General features: G+C 46.6%; 1 protein-coding gene across 3 annotated transcripts; it reads left to right on the top strand.

The window, feature by feature from the left end:
- The first annotated feature begins 442 nt into the window (after nt 1-442).
- Nucleotides 443-18453, top strand: VCAM1 (vascular cell adhesion molecule 1). Of its 3 annotated transcripts, none has more exons than XM_036344073.1 (9): nt 443-718; nt 1243-1518; nt 3714-4034; nt 4953-5219; nt 7207-7482; nt 9330-9656; nt 10490-10756; nt 13642-13908; nt 17541-18453. In XM_036344073.1, the coding sequence occupies exons 1-9, from the start codon at nt 667-669 to the stop codon at nt 17699-17701; spliced, it is 2214 nt and encodes a 737-aa protein (XP_036199966.1). In that variant the 5' UTR covers nt 443-666; the 3' UTR covers nt 17702-18453. The 3 variants fall into 3 exon arrangements, 2 of the variants coding, with proteins under 2 accessions (XP_036199966.1, XP_036199965.1); XR_004973358.1 differs by lacking the exon at nt 9330-9656 and adding an exon at nt 14844-15116 and having other exon boundaries at nt 471-718; nt 17541-17680; XM_036344072.1 differs by lacking the exon at nt 9330-9656 and having other exon boundaries at nt 490-718.
- Nucleotides 18454-18855: the final 402 nt, after the last annotated feature.

Here is an 18855-nt window from a genome sequence, read left to right as displayed (position 1 = left end):
CACCCAAAACCCAAAAAACAACCCCCCTATTTCTATAAATTAAAAAAAAAAGACCAAGAAGTTGTGCTGTCTCCCTTTAAAAAAATGCACTCATCAAAAAGACAGAACTTTTTCTTGTAAGAGGAACTTTAGCCTCTGTTTTAGAATCACAAATATCTCTTCTTCATGGAGAAAAATCAGTTCACAGGACAAGTGGCGCTTTAGCTGCTCCCAAAACCCGAGTGCCGTTTCCTAGTACCCCTCCCCCCTTCCCCCCCCCCCCCCCACTTGCACTCTGAGCCCCTGCCTGGTCCGTGAGCAGGGCCTCCGGTGCATCTGGCAAAGGTGGCCTTTGGCGGGAGCCTGGGGAGAAGCCTGGCTGTGCAGCGGGCAAGGTCCTCTCTGGGGCAGAGGGAGCGGTTTCAGCAGCGGCCGCTGAAGGGGTTAACCTGGCCTTGGCCGGCTGTCAGGGAAACTTTTTTTTCTGGCTCTGCTCCGGGTTTCCCCTTGAAGGGATTTCCCTCCGCCTCTGTGACAAGACCCTTTATAAAGAGCAGCCTTTCTATTTCACTCCCACTGCGCCCACTGCTGCGGGAGCTGACCACGCTTCCCAGGCACATTCACGGGCAGAGGCAGGTCTGGGAGCCACCGCTTTCCCCTCGGGCAGCAGCGGAACACGCCTGGAAGATGGAGGGGATCTCTGGGGCCTTGGCTCTACTTTGGATGGTGTTTGCTGCGTGTAAGTTCTGCTCCCGACCCGTTGGGAATGCTCGGGTTCCGATTTAGCCCTGACTGTGGCTTCGGCCGGTTTTGCTGGGGGAGTGGGGCAAGGCACTGGGATTCTTAACGGGGCGGGAACAGACGGAACTTGGCTTCCAACGTGCTGTGAGCACTGCTATGGAGCCTTATGTGCCACAGTCGGAGCTGCGGATGGATGTTGCTTTGGATACTTTTCCCCCAGTGTCAAGCGAGTCTGTGGATCTGCCCCTGGCAAGGGCTATCTCTTTGGTTTCCTGGCTTGATAATGAGATCAAGCTTAGCAAACAACAACTCAAGGCTGACAGATGGGTGTCAGGGTCAGAGTCGCTGAATGGAGGTCATTCCGACACCTTCCTTGGCAGTGACTCCGTGCCTTTGGGGGGCCGTGCAGTGGGGGGAGCAGAGTGGCAGCGCAGCCAGAGCACACTGGGCATCATGCTGGGACAGAGGCGAGGGGGACGCTAGACGAACCCGGGTGAGTTTGCCTTCCTCTCGCCTTCCCAGCTCAAGCCTTTAAGATCGAGATCTCGCCTGGCTCCCCCGTCATGGCTCAGATCGGCGCCTCGGTTTCGCTGACGTGCAGGGCCTCGGGCTGCGAGGCCCCGGCTTTCTCCTGGAGAACCCAGATCGACAGCCCGCTGAACGGGAAGGTGCGGAGCGCCGGCTCCACGTCCACGCTCACCATGGACCCCGTGAGCTTCGAGAACGAGCACTCTTACCTGTGCACCGCCACGTGCGGGGTCAGGAAGGCCGAGAGGAGCATCGAGGTGCAAGTCTACTGTGAGTACCTGAGTGTCCTATTGTCTCTCAAGTTTGCGTTAAATGAAGTTTCTAAGGGGGGTGGTTTGAAAAGAAAAACATCGTCCATGTCTAGATTCTTGGCCGGAGGACTAGACTCTTGCACCCAGAGAGTGAGAGACAGCTGAGTTTAGCATAAGCCTGGGCACCCAAGCCTTGACTTCCACTTCCCACTCTGCACAGACCTGGTAGCCGGGAAGACTTCACTGCTCCGGGCTTTGCTGCTCTGAGCCATGAAGTGAAGCTCTCTAACGTTCTTATTTCACAAAACTTTCTCTTGGATTAGATCCTTCCATGTTTACTTGGCCATGCGTCTACATGATTCATGAATTGCATCCTTCAGGGATTGCCCATTTCTTTAGTCTTATGCAATGGGGTGCTCAGCATGGGTGTGAGGGGGAGATGTGATTTAGTCACAGGCCCCTGTACAAAAGCTCCCCCCGGGACATAAGAAGAATATCTGCATCCATGTGGCTCACTGGATCTTGGTGTGGGTCAGTTTGAGTTCGTCCTTGCTGCTTTTGGTGCCATGAATCCTGGATGCTCAACTGCTCAAGCCCAAGGGCATTTGCATAATGAATTAGATTTGCCTGGTGAATGTGAATGGATGCCCCTCGCTTAGCATTCCACCGGAATCCAACCTCGGCTGCTCTCAGTCGGGCAAGTACAGTCAGCAGGGGGAGTGCACAACTAGGCTGAAATCAATCACTGGCCTTGGTGACTGAGGGCCCCTCTTTCACAAACAAAAACCACCAACCGGCAATGCTTTCCAGCGCTTCACGGAGGCCCACCTCCTTTGCCTGCTTTATGATTATAGTGCTTCCCTTCTGGTGTCGCGGAGCTCAGCTCTGCCCAGAAACCCGAGCCGATTCCTCCCAGCCCATGTGCTGCTAATTCTTCCCAGGACACTGCCTGGCGGGCTGCTTGCCATTGTGCGGGCCGTGCAGGCATCCTCGCTGTGTGTGCAGCTTCCTGAGCCCCAGAAGGGCCCCTTCTGTAAATAGAGGGAAAGTAGCAAGGGCTTGGATTACCGGCAGCGAACTGTGTGGGTGACAGGCACAGTCCTTCCAGAATCGGAGGGACAGGGATTGTGGGTAGGAAAATGAAAGGGCTCCGTTTCTTTCACATCCGAGACTTCCAGGTCCTTTGCCTTTGCTCATCGTCCTAAATCGCTGACGATTTAAAGAAGAGAAGGGAAGACCTTCTGGCCCTCGTTATCTTGCCTGGAGTTTTTCTTCCGTGTGTCTGTCTCACATTATGTTGCACACACTCGGTTGTGAGAGTCTTAGGGCTGAGACCTTTGGGTTACTATCACAGAGCCTCGCATCCAGCCAAGCCCTCGTCAGCATCCTGAAGGTCTGAAAAGGAAGCCTTTGCAAGGAGGCCGAGGCTGAGCCCAGCAGTGCGTGCCCCGGGCCCGGAGAGGCACCCTACAGGACTGGGTGGGCACCGAGTTAGGCACTGCGGGAGGCAGCCCTGCCTTCCAGACTTTACACATTGCACAGGCGTCCCTTCCTGGCGGATCAATTCCTGCCAGAGGTGCCCTTCTCAGAAGCCAATCATTTAACGTGACTCTCTCCCCTTCTTAGCACATCTCGCCCAACCGATATTCTCTGCAATGGCATGTTGAGCCTCTGGTTCCTTACATGTAAAAGGGGAATATATCTGCCCCAGCTAAAATAAGAGAATGTGATATAACGAAATATAAACCTGCGGAGACAATGCAGAATAGAAATCCTGTGTTTAAATCCCAGACTTCGCATTGACTAGCGGGTGACTTGGGGCCAGTCATGCAAATGCACCATGTCTGTGTTTTCACATCTGTGAAGTGTGGTCTCCATATGGGTTATTGTGAGGACAGAATAAAATCACTCATGTTAAATGAATGGCGCTGCGATGGGCACATGTAAGTCCTTAATAAACATTCATTTCTTCTCCCTTCTTTTTACTCAATAACATGCACACCTCAGACATACAGGATCAGAGCTGAAGAATTGGCTAAAAGGTGATTGACTCTGATTCATGAGCTGATCCGAATCGTGAAAGGCGACTTAAACAGAGAATCAAGACTGTCCTAACAGAAACGTTAGATTCGGTTTGCACTGCATTAAGCCCCTACGGGACCTGCCACACACGAGCGCGGAGCCCACTCACGAGTGTTCATTTGATCTTTGCAGCTTTCCCCAAGGACCCGGAGATTCACCTGCCTGGCCCCCTGCAGGTGGGACAGCCGGTCACAGTCACGTGCCTGGTCCCTGACGTTTACCCGTTCGACAGGCTGGAGATTGATTTGCTGAAGGACAACCGTCTCCTGAAAAACCAAGAATTTCTGGAACCGATGGAGGGCAAGTCCCTTAAAAACATGAGCTTGGAGGTGACCTTCACTCCGACCAGAGAGGATATGGGAAAGGCTCTTCTGTGCCGAGCCACGTTGCACATCACTGGAGTTGATGCAGAGCTCCGGGAAAGGGAGACCACCAAAGAGCTGCAGGTCTATGGTAAGGGCTGTGGGACTGGTCAGCCCTGGTGGGAGTTTGGTCTTGGCTGGATACGGCAGTCTGCTTAGCGGCTGAAGTCAGGCAGAAACTTGTTTTAGACCATTTTCATTCACGGAGAACATAATATTTGTCAACAGTGCGTTTCAATGAAAAGAGTGCTGGATGTGGTTTAATAAGACTTATGAACTTGAGTCACTGAATTTCTCTATTTCCCAGCCTATCGAAGGGAAGTAATAATACCATACACTGGGTAGTAGGAAATGGGCTCAAATGGTATAATTTTTTATCCTGTTTGTAAATTCTTATACTGTGCCCTGAAATACCAAGATACACAGATCTTACAAGGCGAGCACTGATTCTGTGGGTACATGTGTGTTGGGTGGGGGCATGGAAAGGAGCTCTGGTTGCCCCCACACTCCCAGAGGCTGCGGGGTTCTGAGGCTGCCTCACGGTCCCAGGGTTGTGTAGGAGTGGCCCTGCTGCACTCCGTTCTAGACTAAAACACTGTGTTCTGCTCTGGACAACACCCTGAAAAGGAGTATTGCCCACCAGAGCATGCTTGAAAGAGAACGAAAGGGAGAGACTTCTATCAAAATTCTGAATAGTCAAGATAGGGGATATTTTTGCTAGACAATGCAGGACTTGGAAAAGAGAGCTACAATTAAGTATTTGAACCACATTAAGGATCTTTCTTAATTTCTGAGTATCTATAGCCAATTGAAAACACCAACCATAAAAAAAAATTAGCCCAATCAAACTAGTCAGAAACTGGATGGACTAATTTTTTGACACTAGTCTGACACAGTAAGTTTGTCAAAGTTGTGGGCGCACAGATATACGGCCTGTTGAAAAAATACGTCATTCCTATTGGTCGAGGCAGGGCTCAGCAGTTGCTAACATCGTGCCCTGTCTTTTCAGTCTCCCCCAAGGACACCACTGTCTCTGTGAGCCCCTCTACCAGGCTGCAGGAGGGCGGCTCTGTGACAATGACCTGTGCCAGCGAAGGCCTGCCAGCTCCACAGATTGTCTGGAGCAGGAAGTTAGATAACGGGAACCTACAGCCCCTTTCTGGAAATGCAACTCTCACTTTAATTGCCATGAGGATGGAGGATTCTGGAATTTACGTGTGCGCCGGAGTGAACCTGGCTGGAGAAGACAGAAAAGAGGTGGAATTACTTGTTCAAGGTAAGTGAGATGTGCAAAAGGAAGAGGAAGAGGCTGCTACTGGCTGAGCCACGGTGAGGCAGCTTCGATGCCCGATTGCTCCCTCAGATCTTACCGATGCCGCATCTCGTTGTGGCATGCTCCAGCTCAGTTATATATTCACCTTCCTCACACCTGCAAGAGTGCAGTGCCTGCCACATGCGAGGTGCTCCACAATGGCAGGATGAATACTTAGTAAAGGTGGGCAGCTCACATTTTTTATGTGAAAACATGAGGCTAAACTTGCTTAAAAAAGCAGAATTCAACTTCGCCGTCAGTAGATGCACTCAGGTGGGTGTTCGCCTGGCATTCTCAGGAGACCAGGAAAGGCATCCCTGACAAAAGCATGGACGGCTGGTCCTCTGTCCCGGAAGACTCCACCCCATCGTAAGCTGCGTCCCACTTCAGTGAGAGGGAGACACAGCTGGGTGAGGAAGGGTTGTTCTGCATCACAGGATATAGACAGCCTAAGCGGTAAAGAAGGAACTGAACTTTCAAAGGACCTCTCAGTGACCTCACAGGTACTCCCACAGGAGCCACAGACTCACGTGGGAACAGAGTGGCCACTGTAAAAAAAAAGAAGAAGAAATGATCTGAGACGTGTCCACAGGCAGGAAGAGGCTCTGTTGTCAAGTTCCCCCTTCCCACACCAGAGGGTCAGGAACCCGGAAACCCTGGGCCTTGCTCTGAACGAGCTGTCCCTTTGAGGACCTCAGAGCCCATCAGTCTACTGAGGTAATGTGAGGAAACCTTCCTGGGAAGCTACTACAGTGTCACAACCAGACCAGCCACACTGAGAGAAACCGCCTCCCCTGGCACAGAAGAGAACCCACGCAGGGTGGTGGATTTTGGGTGTTTTGTGTTGAGGTCTCTTTCTTCCATCCCCAGCCCGCGAGTCACAAGGACCACGTGAGTGGTTTCCCGCGGAGGCTCACCTGTCACTTTCAGAGTGGCCCCACACTTCCTGCTTCTTCAGGGGAACGAAGTGGAGATTTCGAATTCCCTTCCTCCCCAGACAGCAGGGTGTGTGCCCAGCGGGAATGACACTGGCAGCCAAAGGGCTTTCCTGGATGCTGGAGACTTGGCAGAGTTTGCCCTCCCATCTGAGTTTCCAGTCCCCATGTTTTTATTTTGCATCAAAGTTTAGAGGTGGCTCCTGTGCCACTTTAATGCTTGGCCCGTGACTTTGCTTCCAGTGTGACTTTCAATGCGTAACTTCACACCGTTGGGACAGACACTCTGGGCACTGGTCCACTGTGGGCCCTATCTCACAGGAAGACGTGTTTTTGTGGCTTTCTTCAGTGCTTTTCTTAGGTCTTGTTTTATCTCCACACGAGGGTGACTGGATTGAGCTGTTCAAGCAGCTGAAAAGCAAGGCTCTTGAATCAGACCCACCTGGCTTCAAGCCTTAATTTTTGTCTCTTGCAAGTTGTAAAAGTTATTTAGCAGTTCTGAGCCTAAGGTTCCTCAAGGAAGAAAAGGTGGAGGAGGAGGAGAAACAGGAGGAGGAGAAAGAGGAGGAGGAGGATTAACACAACTGTTTATGAGGTCGTAGGATTAAGTGAGACCATATACGTGAAGTGGTTTACACAATGCTGAATGCACTGGAACCTCTTAAATGACTTGAGTGCTGTCCACTATCACAGGGATTTGATGCCCTGCATTTGAGCAGACACTGAATTATTGCTATGACATATGCCCCCCTCTCTCTTGACAAATTTTTATCCACGTTCATTCTGTTCAATGACTGAGTCGGTGGACTGCTGTGGGTTCATCTTACTAGGTGTGGTCTCATCCCGATGGTCCCCAGGTGGAAAGGAGTAACCGTTTCTTGGCGTAGATGTTAGCTTAAAGGAAATCAGAAAACAAAACAAACAAAACAGAAAACACCCGACAAAGACCGTATATTGGAATGTGGTGAAAGAAGAAAATCCTCTCACCTTCCTTGCGTCTTGTCCTTTTCCACCAGAAAAACCGTTCACGGTTGAGATCGGCCCTGGACCCCAGGTTGCTGCTCAGCTGGGTGGCGCGGTCGTGCTGACATGCGGTGCCACGGACTGCGAGGCCCCGTCCTTCTCCTGGAGAACCCAGACAGACAGCCCTCTGAGCGGGCAGGTGCGGAGCGAGGGGCCCAGGTCCACGCTGACGCTGAGTCCTGTGGGTTTTGAGAACGAACATTTGTACCTGTGCACCGTGACCTGCGGGAGCAAGAAACTGGAGAAGGGAATCAAGGTGGACCTCTACTGTGAGTACTTGTTACAGCGCTTTCCTGTTTTGTTCTCAGTTCTGTTGGAAGAAACGTAATATGAGTCTGTGATGTGCAATGAGATCCGTGTGTTTAGGAAGGGAAGTTAGCATTGGGAATGGTTCCTGACTCTCAGAACCAGAATTTCCGATGCAACTTAGTTGGCCTAAATCTTAAGCACACATTATATACAGGCACAGCATCCGCAGTCCTGTGCCTTGTCCGAGTTGGGCACGGGCACACACCACGTGCTCACTGCTTCCTGTCCCCTCGGTGTGAGTGTGGGGGGTGTTGGAGGTGAGAGTAAGCAGGGCGTGGGCTCAGTGCCCGTTGGAATAACTGCAGAGGCATGATGGCCACTCAGCATTAGAGCAGGTGAGCCAAGCCTACTGTTGTGAAGACGCATTTGGAAAGGTGAGGGGCAGGACGGGGAAATGAGGCAGCAAAAAGGGGAGCAGGGGAAGCCAGGAACGCAGGCAGGGAGTGTGGGTGGGCAGAGGGCACGGCCAGGGGCAGTAGGTCAGGGGCCAGTGACCCAACTACATACACACCCTACGCTTTCTCTTACTGTGCTTGTCACCTGTATAAGAGCCCTTACAACCCCAGATGTCCACGGATTCAACATTGCTGGAGCTCCTCCGTTTTTAACCAATGAGGGACAACATATGCACAGTGACCAACCTTTGTGATTGCTTTGGGAGGGTTACTCTGCCTTGTCTAATTCAGTAGAATTCAAGGGGCCATATTGTAGAGATTTCCACCAGAAAACCTGCCCAGACTGTGTCCCCCTCAGGATTCGAAAGGAGTTAGAGTCTATCTGTAAAGGGATTTGAGTCTCTCAAAAGGAGGGTGAATTTGATTGTGTTATATTACCCAGCGCCCAGGATCCGCTGACGTAGGCTCGTTTCCAGCAGAAATGAGAACCACGGCAGAGCCTCCCTGCAAATGGAAGCAGTTGAGGATGTATCACTTTAACAGCATTTTACTTAAGGGAGAGAAAAATGTTAGCATTGCTCTCGCTCTTGGCAACTATTTTAGTCTTGTGTTCATTGATTTGCATAAGATTTCATATAAATATTATATAGAACCGGAATCTCTTACAGTTGTTTTTTTCTTAACTACAAGTAATATCTGAGAAAGATGTACAACTTGCTGCCTACACGTGGCCATTGGAAATTCAGATGTCTAAACCGAGATCTGTGCGGGGAAGGGGGTTGGGGGGGACCGTGGGGGCAGGGCTTTGTTGATGCCTAGAGCCCATGCGGCTCCTGCCACCCGGTTTGAACTCTGAGCTCAGGGAAATGTGAGTCTGGCCTCAGCTCAGAACTTCCCAGATATGCTGCCAGTGACTATCTCTTAGCCACTATCAGACTTGTCCGTTTCCCTAGCTTTAAAATAAGTGCTCTGTAGCTTTTCCTAGCTGTAAGTAAGTTAAATAACTCCCACTTTATCAGGCAGTTTTAAAGATGGAGATTTAGTAAGGGACTAGCACATAGTCAATATTCAATACATCTTGGCAAACACGTAGAACATGTAGTTACTAAATAAGATGGGGAAACTCACAGGTCTTTGGGAGAGTCCGTCCATGGCTCTCAGCAGCGCTGCATGCAGAAGAGAAAAATAAGTACATTTATTATGGGATTGCTTCTTTTACTACTTTTTGTTCCCAGCGTCATATATATTTAGTATCACAAACATTTCTACTTAATGTCATTATTGCACAGTGGTGGTCATTCTCTCCCAAGGGCTTTAAAGCTGTCATTGGAGACCTTTGGATTTAATAGCGATTAGTTCTGGCTTTCCGTTCAAAGCCACACACGAGCATCATCTTTGCTTGGTGTCTGCAGCGTTCCGCAGAGACCCCGAGATTGAGATGAGCGGCGTGTTAGTGAGCGGCAGCCCGGTCACCGTGAGCTGCAAGGTGCCAGAGGTGTACCCGCTGGAGCGGCTGGAGATCCAGCTCCTGAAGGGGGGCCGTGTGGTGAAGAATAAAAACTTTCTGATGGGTGCGGACAAGAAATCCCTAGAGACCGGGAGTCTGGACGTGACCTTCGTCCCCACCACCGAAGACACTGGCGAAGCGCTTGTCTGTCTGGCTCAGTTACACATGGACGAGCTGGACTTGGAGCCCACACAGCGGCAGAGCTCACACACGCTCTACGTGAACAATAAGTGTGGCGCACCCACGATTCCACAGGGGTTTCTTCATCTCTTTTGCCAGGCAATAGTCAGTGGACACGAGGTTAAGGGTTGAAACCTCCGTGAAAAAGAAAAAGACTGTAAAGAAATGTCCAAATAATGATTATTTTAACAAACACCCCAACACAGAAGACAGTAACCGCCTATTGGCCTGTGACTCAATGAGACGGCAGCTTTGGAAGGGCAGTCAGGGTGTGTCGTCTGCTCAGTGTGGCCTGAGATGAACTCGCTCACGTGATCAGTTGGCGAGTCAGTTAGCGGGTCAGTTGGCAGGTCAGTGGGGCCTTCCTGGGATGCCTGGGCCTCCCTTTCTCCATGTGCGCCCTCACCCGCAAGGGAGGCGGCCTAGCTTTAGCACCAGAGCGAGGTGTTTCAAAAGGGAGATGAGGCCTGGGCTGGGGTCCTACATGTGACTTCCTCCGTGTTATATGGGTCATAGGGAGCCACAGGGCAGCGTGAGTTCAACGGGTAGAAACAGGCTCTACCTTTTCATGGGAGAGTCCAATTATTTGAGGTCATGTTTAATGTTTCATTAATGTCGACATACACTGTCATGGATCATCCCCTGTGGGGTAGCAAGAGTTCCTACAGAACCTGTTTCCATTAGGAAATACCTAGGATGTGTCCATTTTCTTCTGTCTATGCTTCTGCATCTGCTAGGATAAAGGGATGAAACTCCCTTTGGTGAAGTCATCAAGGTTTATGAACTGCTCTAAGCCACTGCTTGCATAGGTTTTGCAACATTATTAAAGTTCTTTGGAACTCAGGGCCTAAGGGATCAAACTAACAAGTGTCCCGCCCTTTTCAGTTGCCCCCAGGAACACAAGCATCCAGGTCAGCCCCTCCTCCATCCTGGAGGAAGGCAGTTCTGTGACGATGACCTGCTCCAGCGATGGCCTCCCAGCGCCCAGGTTCCGGTGGAGCAGGCAGCTTAAGAATGGGCAGCTGCAGTTTCTTTCTGAGAATACAACGCTCACCTTAACTTCCACAAGAAGGGAAGATGCTGGTATTTATGTATGTGAAGGGAGAAACCTGGCTGGGATAAGCAGAGATGAAGTTGAATTAATTATCCAAGGTGAGCAGAGTGTGATTAATGAGTTATTGCTAGTATTATTTTGGTTGTGTTAGTGGTTTTGAACAAAGTCCTCTTTAAAATTTTTATTTTTAAATTACACTTGATACACAATATTATCTTAGTTTCAAGTGTATAACCCCGTGATTAGATATTTATGTAACTTACAAAGTGATCACACCAATAAATCTAGTATCCATCTGACACCATATATAGTTATTATAATATTATTGACGATATTCCCTGTGCTGTACTTTACATCCCATGGCTATTCTGTAACTACCAATTTGTACGTCTAAATCCCTTCACCATTTTCATCCAGTCCCCAAACACCCTCCCATCTAGCAACTGCCAAAATATTCTCTGATCTATGAGCCTGTTTCTGTTCTGTGTTAGTTTATTTATTATTATTATTATTATTATTATTATTATTTAGATTCCACATATAAGTGAAATCATCTGGCATTTGTCTTTCTCTGTCTGATTTCTTTCACTCAGCACAATTCCCTGTATGTCCATCCATGTTGTTGAAGATGATAAGATTTCAATCTTTTTTATGGCTCAGTCATAGTTCATTGTATATACCCACCACTTCTTCTTTATCCATTCATCTGTTGGTAGACACTTAGGTTGCTTCCATATCTTGGCTGTTGCAAATAATGCTGCAATAAACATATGGATGTATATGTTTTTTCCATGTAGTGTTTGGGGTTTCTTCGGATAAAAACCCAGAAGTGAAATTGCTGGGCCCTTCTTTGTCTCTTGTTATAGCCTTTATCTTAAACTCTATTTTGTCTGGTATAAATGTTGCTACTCCAGCTTTTTGGTTTTTTTATTTGTTTGTTTTCATTTTCATTAAATATCTTTTTCCATCCCTTTATTTTCAGTATGTATGTGTCTTTTGATTTGAGGGGAGTCTCTTGTAGCAGCATAGATATGTAAGGATATTGCTGTTATCCATTCAGCCACCATATGCCTTTTGATTAGAGCATTGAATCCATTGCATTTCAAGTAATTATTGATAGGCATTTATTATTCATATTTTTGATCTTATATTTTCTTCTTCTTCTTAAAGAAAACCCTTTAACATTTTTTTTAAATACTGGTTTGGTGGATATGAACTCCTTTAGCTTTTTTTGTTTGTTTGTTTGGGAAGTTCTTTATCTGTCTTTTAATTCTAAAGGATAGTTTTGCTTGGTAGAGTAATCTTGATTGTAGGTCCTTGCTTTTTCATCACTATGAATATTTTATGCTAATCCCTTCTGGCCTGCAAAGTTTCTATTGAGAAATCAACTTACAACCTTATGGGACCTCCCTTGTAGGTAACTAACTGCTAAAAAAAAAAAAAAAAAAAAAAAGAGTATATGGGGCTTCTGGGACAACTTCAAGCATATCAATGTTTGCATTAGAGGGGTGCCAGAAAGAGAAGAGAGCAAGAAATAGAAAATTTATTTGAAAAAAAAAATAATGCTGGAAGCTTCCCTAACCCAGTTAAGGAAATAGACATGGAAGTCTAAGAAGCACAGAGACTCCCAAACAAGATGAACCCAAAGTCCTCTTTGAAAACAAAATCTCTACTAAACAAATGTATTGAGGGTTTTGAAGAGCTCACAATGTTTCCTATGCAACGAAAATGCCCGGAATAGTACTTTCTCATGAACCATGCCAAGTCTGTTATCCTAAAACTCTTTTAAACCTCAAGTGGACTGCCAGGTCCAGGAACCATGCCAGGAATCCCAGTTACACTTACGAGGCAATGATTATGGTGCAGAAATAAGAATAAGAAGACATATGTAGGTATTTGAAAATTACTTATGATTAAAGCCACCATATCTGGCTGAATTGGACTCTCAGTGGTAATCTCACAAGGTGCCTGCTAGTATTTGCTTAGAAGCCTAAAGGGCACTTAAATCTTTGGTAAACACTGAGATTAAGAATAGCAGTGACCACATCCTTTCGTTCAGTTTGATGGCATGGAAACACCAGAATGGATTAACCTATCAGATCCAGAACCTCTCTCCAGGATGGAGATCCAAGACTGAGAACAAAACAGTTCCTAGTTGACAAGTTTAAGCTATAGGTAATTTTAGGCAAAACCACAAAGTGATCAATTTGGAGTTTTTCTCCATACTTTCCCTTTTGGGGTTCAAGCCCTTTTCTTCACTGGGGCTCTCAGACTCCTTCGTATTATTTCCACTAAGGTATTAGTGACTTTCTTGTTACCTCATCTCAATAGTAATTCGCATTTTTAGGGAAGAACTTTGGAAAGGCAATGCACAACCTTAAAGAAAGCCCTTAGGATGGATGTCATGGTACTATCACTTGGGTTGAGGACAGAATCTCAAATCGAGTCAGAAAAACAGATAAACTTATGAAGTGGTACTAGAGGACCTCCTTTCATGGGTTATGTCATCATAGAGATGCGGGATGTCAGGTATCTAGCCCAGTGCCTGGCGCTTAGAAAATGGTAGTTGTGATTGTTAAGGATGGGAAGAAAGCCATCTCTGCACAGCTGAATTTCTTGATCTGAGAGGATCCAGCCCATAAAAGCCTTTGTCTTTCAAGGAAGGACAAACCTTTTTGGTTACACGGCAATGCAACCAAAAAAGGGCTCTTTTTCACATTGGAATTCTATAGCTATTTATACAACACCTATCTTTTGGCTAGGCTGGGTAAAGGATTAAGGGGCAGGCGAGAAGCATAAGAAATGTCTTCTCTTCTTAAAAACATGACCTTTTACAACCAACCAGTCAATGCTTGACATCTTTACTCACCCCTCTAAACATGCACATATAGCTCCTTGACAGGTATCGATGCTATTATGAACTTAGTGCAGAAGTGGTTTATATTTCACCCAATCAGAGTTGCCTCTCAAATTCTCTTTACAGTCGCTCCAAAAGACATGCAACTTACAGCTTCTCCTTCTGAGAGCGTCAAGGAAGGAGACACTGTCATTATTTCCTGTACATGTGGAAATGTTCCCAAAACCTGGATAATCCTGAAGAAGAAAGCTGAGTCAGGGGACACCGTGCTCAAGTCCATAGAAGGCGCATATACCATCCACAAGGCCCAGTTAGAGGATGCGGGAGTGTACGAATGTGAATCTAAAAATGAGCGTGGCTTGCAGTCCAGAAGTATCACCCTTGATGTGAAAGGTTAGAGTTTGGGTCTTGTTTTTCAGAAATGTTAATGATAGGTCTGAATTTTGGTGGATGGTATAGAATTTCTAGGATGAGATGAATGAGTTGGCCAAAACGGAGCTCCATGTTGACAGTGTGCATTTCTTAATGCTTCCGAAGATAATAATGCACAGCTGCTCCACCTCTGGAGTCAGGCCAGGAAGTTGACATGAATCCTTGGTGAGTGCAGAGTTCCCATCTGCTTTTCTCAAGATTCACAACTTGGCACTGCTCTCTGAGGTCTTGTGTCTCCTAAGTGTTTCAACGTATTTTCTAAACCCTGGGGGTTCCAAGAAAATTGGAACTGACATGGCAGGAAGAGGAGGGTTCCAGCCAGATCTGATTCCTTCCTAACAGAAGAGAACTTGATTCTCTGAAAACTGCCCATTTTCTGGATCAATTCTTCTCAGGATAATGATCATAACAATCAGGAGTGGCCATCTTGACGCAGAACCACTTTTATGAATATCTATAGAATTACCTCCTTAAACATCCCAGTCCCTTGTCCATTCTATTTTATTCTGATGGAGGGGGGTGGGGAGTGGGCAATGGTGTCAGCAGAGAAGCTTCAGGGGCTATTTAATCTTTTAACCCCTCAATGACCACTCAACAGGAAGACTTGTTGGCCTCACTGGTGGGAGCAGAATAGGCCAGCCTTTGCTCATCCATCTCCCTCTCCTTTGTGTGCCACTGAGCTCCCAGCTGTGGACTAGAAGCCCTACTTGGAGTGAATGGGATTGCAAACAAAGGCAACTCTCCTAAGAGCCCGGGGCACTTGGCCATCAGAGTTAGCAACTACTTGTCAATGGAAAGGGAATGTGAAACTAGGTCAGATAACAGGTAAACTTTTACTCATCTGGCCCAAACTCTCAAGACTTCAGGCCTTACTGTTCTGTTTTCTGTCTCCACAGTACCTTCTCGAAACAGGAAACACGACAATATCAATACACCCATCTAGAAATGTTAAAGAAGGGGAAAATGTTACAATTACATGTAAAACTTTTAGTCATCCGCCTGCAGTGATTGCCCTGAAAGAGTTGGTCTGGTCAATGAAGTGACCATGTGTTCAGAGAATGGAACATTCACCCTATACCGGGTCACTGAAAATGACATGGGGGTGTATGTGATCAGAGCTTCCAATGAGGTTGGGGATGAGTCTGAACAGACTGAGATCTCAGTTATGAGTAGGTTGACATGCATGCATTCCTCTTTCCTTCAACCCTCCATGCCTGAGGCCACCTTCAATTAAGCCTAGCCCCAGGGAATCAGACTCCTAACACTTTTGTAATTTGGTTAACAATACTCTTTAAAGACAAATCACAGCTTCTCTACTTTCTAAAACTATTTCTGTCTTATCTAATTGTTCTACAAAATTAGTAATTTAGGTATTCCTCATGTTCACTTAACGATGACAGCATGTTGGGCACTCAGGAATTCAGGCCCCAGGCTAAATATGGTTTAAAATAATGACACATCAATGGAGACAGAACCTGATATTTTTCCTGGGTATTTTGAACTACTTTCCCCCTGTATTTATCCGAGGTTTAAAATGAACTTTGTTTTGTTTTGGCTTGAATGTATTCCAGTGATAGAAATAGTTGGGAGCCCTTAGGACTTTCAGTGTTTATACAGCTAATAGGAAACTGTGTTGGAACGTTGCTCTGGGAAGCAACTCAGCAGCAAATCTGTGTTTTACTGCAGATGCCTGAGGGGGAAAACTGAAGGCAAAAGCTAATGTTTATGAAATTGAAGAGGAAACAATAGGAGCAGAAATACCACTGCCCACCATGCCATTGGCATTGATGCCTAACCACAATGATGATAATGACTTCCCATTAAAATCTGACCCTTCCACTTAGACTAGTTAGATCTGCTCTAGCAAGGGGAGGGAGGAAAAAGAGGCGATTATTACTATGCTAGGGTGAAGGGTAAAAACCTTAACAATTTGAAAAATTGACTTCCCAGCCTGACCCTCTCGATTCTTTTCTACTTGGGTGACCTACAGTGATCAGAATCCTCTAGTCCAGTGATGGCGAACCTTTTGAGCTTGGCGTGTCAGCATTTTGAAAAACCCTAACTTAACTCTGGTGCCGTGTCACATATAGAAATTTTTTGATATTTGCAACCATAGTAAAACAAAGACTTATATTTTTGATATTTATTTTATATATTCAAATGCCATTTAACAAAGAAAAATCAACCAAAAAAATAAGTTCGCGTGTCTCCTTTAACACACGTGTTATAGGTTCGCCATCACTGCTCTAGTCAGATCACTCATTCTTCTGGGATTAGACATACACATGCCACCTGAAGACACAGAACCCCTGTGCGGTCACATGGAGCAGTGCAGACGGGGGTCCACGTGGCGGTGTCTCCAGCCAGGGCCTGCTGTCGGGTGCAGAGGTTCTTGTAAGGCTAAGATACCAAATAGGCTTGCGGCTGTCAGATCACTTTAGGAGATTAGAGAGAGGACTAATTTTAGTTTTTGTATGCTATTACCTTCTGTACCCAACTTGCAACTCCATGACAAAATGACAGGATACAGAGAGGAAAAATGTATTACTACTAAAAAATAGGTAGCCCTGGCCAGGTGGCTCAGTTGGTTGAAGCGTCATCCCGTACACCAAAAAGGGTTGCAGATTCGATTGGGGTGCATACGGGAGACAACCAATCGATGTTTCTCTCTCCATCTCCCTTTCTTTCTGTCTGTCTCTCCCTTCCTTCCTCTCTCTAAGATCAATATATATTGGCTGCCAACTACTCCAACCAGTGAGCCTGGTACTTGCTCTTCAGTGATGGACCAAAAAGACAAAATAACTAACTTACAATCTGCAGGAGGAAACCAAATTTAATAGATAGTCATACAAAAAAATGTTTAATTACAAGGTGTGATAAGAGCCAGAAAGGGGAAGTATAATGGGTTATGAAAGCCTATTAGGGCTCCTGATTTAGGTTGGGGGAGCTGTAGGTCAGAAATTGACTCTTTTGAGGAAGTGACATTTATGCTCAAATATAATACTATCCCCAAACTTCAGTTTATCAAGAGATGATATAAATGGTGAAGAGGAAGAACATGTATATTAAGATGCCCTACTTGAGACATAGTTTTCCATATATCTCTGTACAGGCCATTGGCAAGGACTCTTTAGCTTCCTGTCTTACATATGGTGTGTGACTATAGGATCACACTCCAGATGCTACACGGATTTCCTTGCAAAACTAAGTCGTTAGTCACGTCAGTTCGTGGTGACCAGAGTCCTATTCTTTGGTACATATTTACATTTCCCAAAGCAAACACGCCTCTCCAAGGATTGCTCTCGCATGTGAGCCCTAAGAAGTGGTGCTCCGCCTTCCATTCTACAAGTGAGCCTGCCCCTGTTTGTCTCCACGTTTGTGGGAGCCGACAGCTGTCACTGACCCACCATGGCCATGGCCACTGTTTGTGTGACTCAGGAAATATGCATGTGGGGCCCTAAGGGCCCTTCTCCCTGCTTGGCTTCTCTTCTCTTTAGAGAACGTGTTGTACGTGCTGTGAACATATGGAAATGTGAGTTAAACAATCTCTTTGTGTACTGGACATTAATCGCTCCCATTTCGTTATTTTCCAGGAAGAGAAGGTAACAAGGACTACTTCTCTCCCGGGCTCCTCGTGCTGTACTGTGCGTCCTCCTTAATCATCCCCGCCATCGGGATGATCGTTTACTTTGCGCGAAAGGCCAACATGAAGGGGTCCTACAGTCTCGTAGAAGCACAGAAATCAAAAGTGTAGCTGGCATTGGAAATGCTCGGCCACAGACACTATTTATCAGCCTGGAGCCTTCATTCCATTCCACGGGGAAAGCAACAGGCTGAGTCCTGACTTCCGGACACGGTGGACTCTCAGAGGGTGATGGCTGCCCAAGCTTCTGGCTGTGGCCTGAAGCCCAGGGCAAACTTCCTGCCTGAAACACAGGCAGAGGCACGGAGGTGTGCGACCTGGAGCAGTCCCTTGATGTGTATATACAGTGCCAGGACCTGTACATATGTCACATAAAATTATGCCCTAGCAAGACTGCTTGGAATAGCAACACCTGCAAGGGAGAGCTCTAAAATAATTCAACAGTGTTGCCTGGACTGGTTGGTCTAACTTAATGCATCTTAGGAAAATTTAACATTAACATGGACTGGCAGCTGTCCTATGTCATCTTTTTATACTTTTCCCCCTTCCCTATAACAAAGTTGGATTCCTATCAAGTTCACGGACAACAACGTCATGTTTGTAAAAATGCCAGGGTTTTATGTTTTACAGGCAAATGGTGAACCAAGAGGGTGCAGGGTTGACTTTCAGGTACTAAAACTTTGACCTCTGGTGTAATGGTTGACTGGGTTTCTCTGGACGGTACTGACATGGTACGGTGATGTTTGATGTTGTTTGTTCATCCTCCTCTTGTGCAATGTTCCCAAGGTGACCTAACAATGCAACTTCTTTTGATCTTTTGTAAATGTTTAGTCTTTTTGTATAGTAAAGTGATCATTTCTGGACTTGTAAGAGTTGTGTGTTTATTACCAACTGCCTCCTTGAGTCACATGGTAGCTGTTCTTGAAATCCCAAGTTTCAAGGATGAGGAATTCAAACCCGCAGGAAAAATAAGTAACACTCAACATATGGGCCTCACACTGCTTTTATCAGCAGCACCAGGGGAACCTGAAAAAAATTCAGATTTCTTGGTGCCATCTTAACCCACTAAATTGGAACATCTGGTTTTGTGTCCTTGGAATCTGCAATTTAAAAAATTTAAAATACAGCATACATGAAGGCATGAATCCAGAAACATGCATATACTGAAGGGCAACGATGAGTGCACACCATGCACATACCCTCAGACCTACAGCTAGAACATGAGTGTCCTTCAGAGCCTCATAGATGCACTCCTCCCTGCGACT

Source organism: Myotis myotis, unplaced genomic scaffold (assembly GCF_014108235.1).
Source record: "Myotis myotis isolate mMyoMyo1 unplaced genomic scaffold, mMyoMyo1.p scaffold_m19_p_18, whole genome shotgun sequence".
NCBI classification, from domain to species: Eukaryota; Metazoa; Chordata; class Mammalia; order Chiroptera; family Vespertilionidae; genus Myotis; species Myotis myotis.
This window is presented reverse-complemented; position numbering and strand designations above follow the sequence as displayed.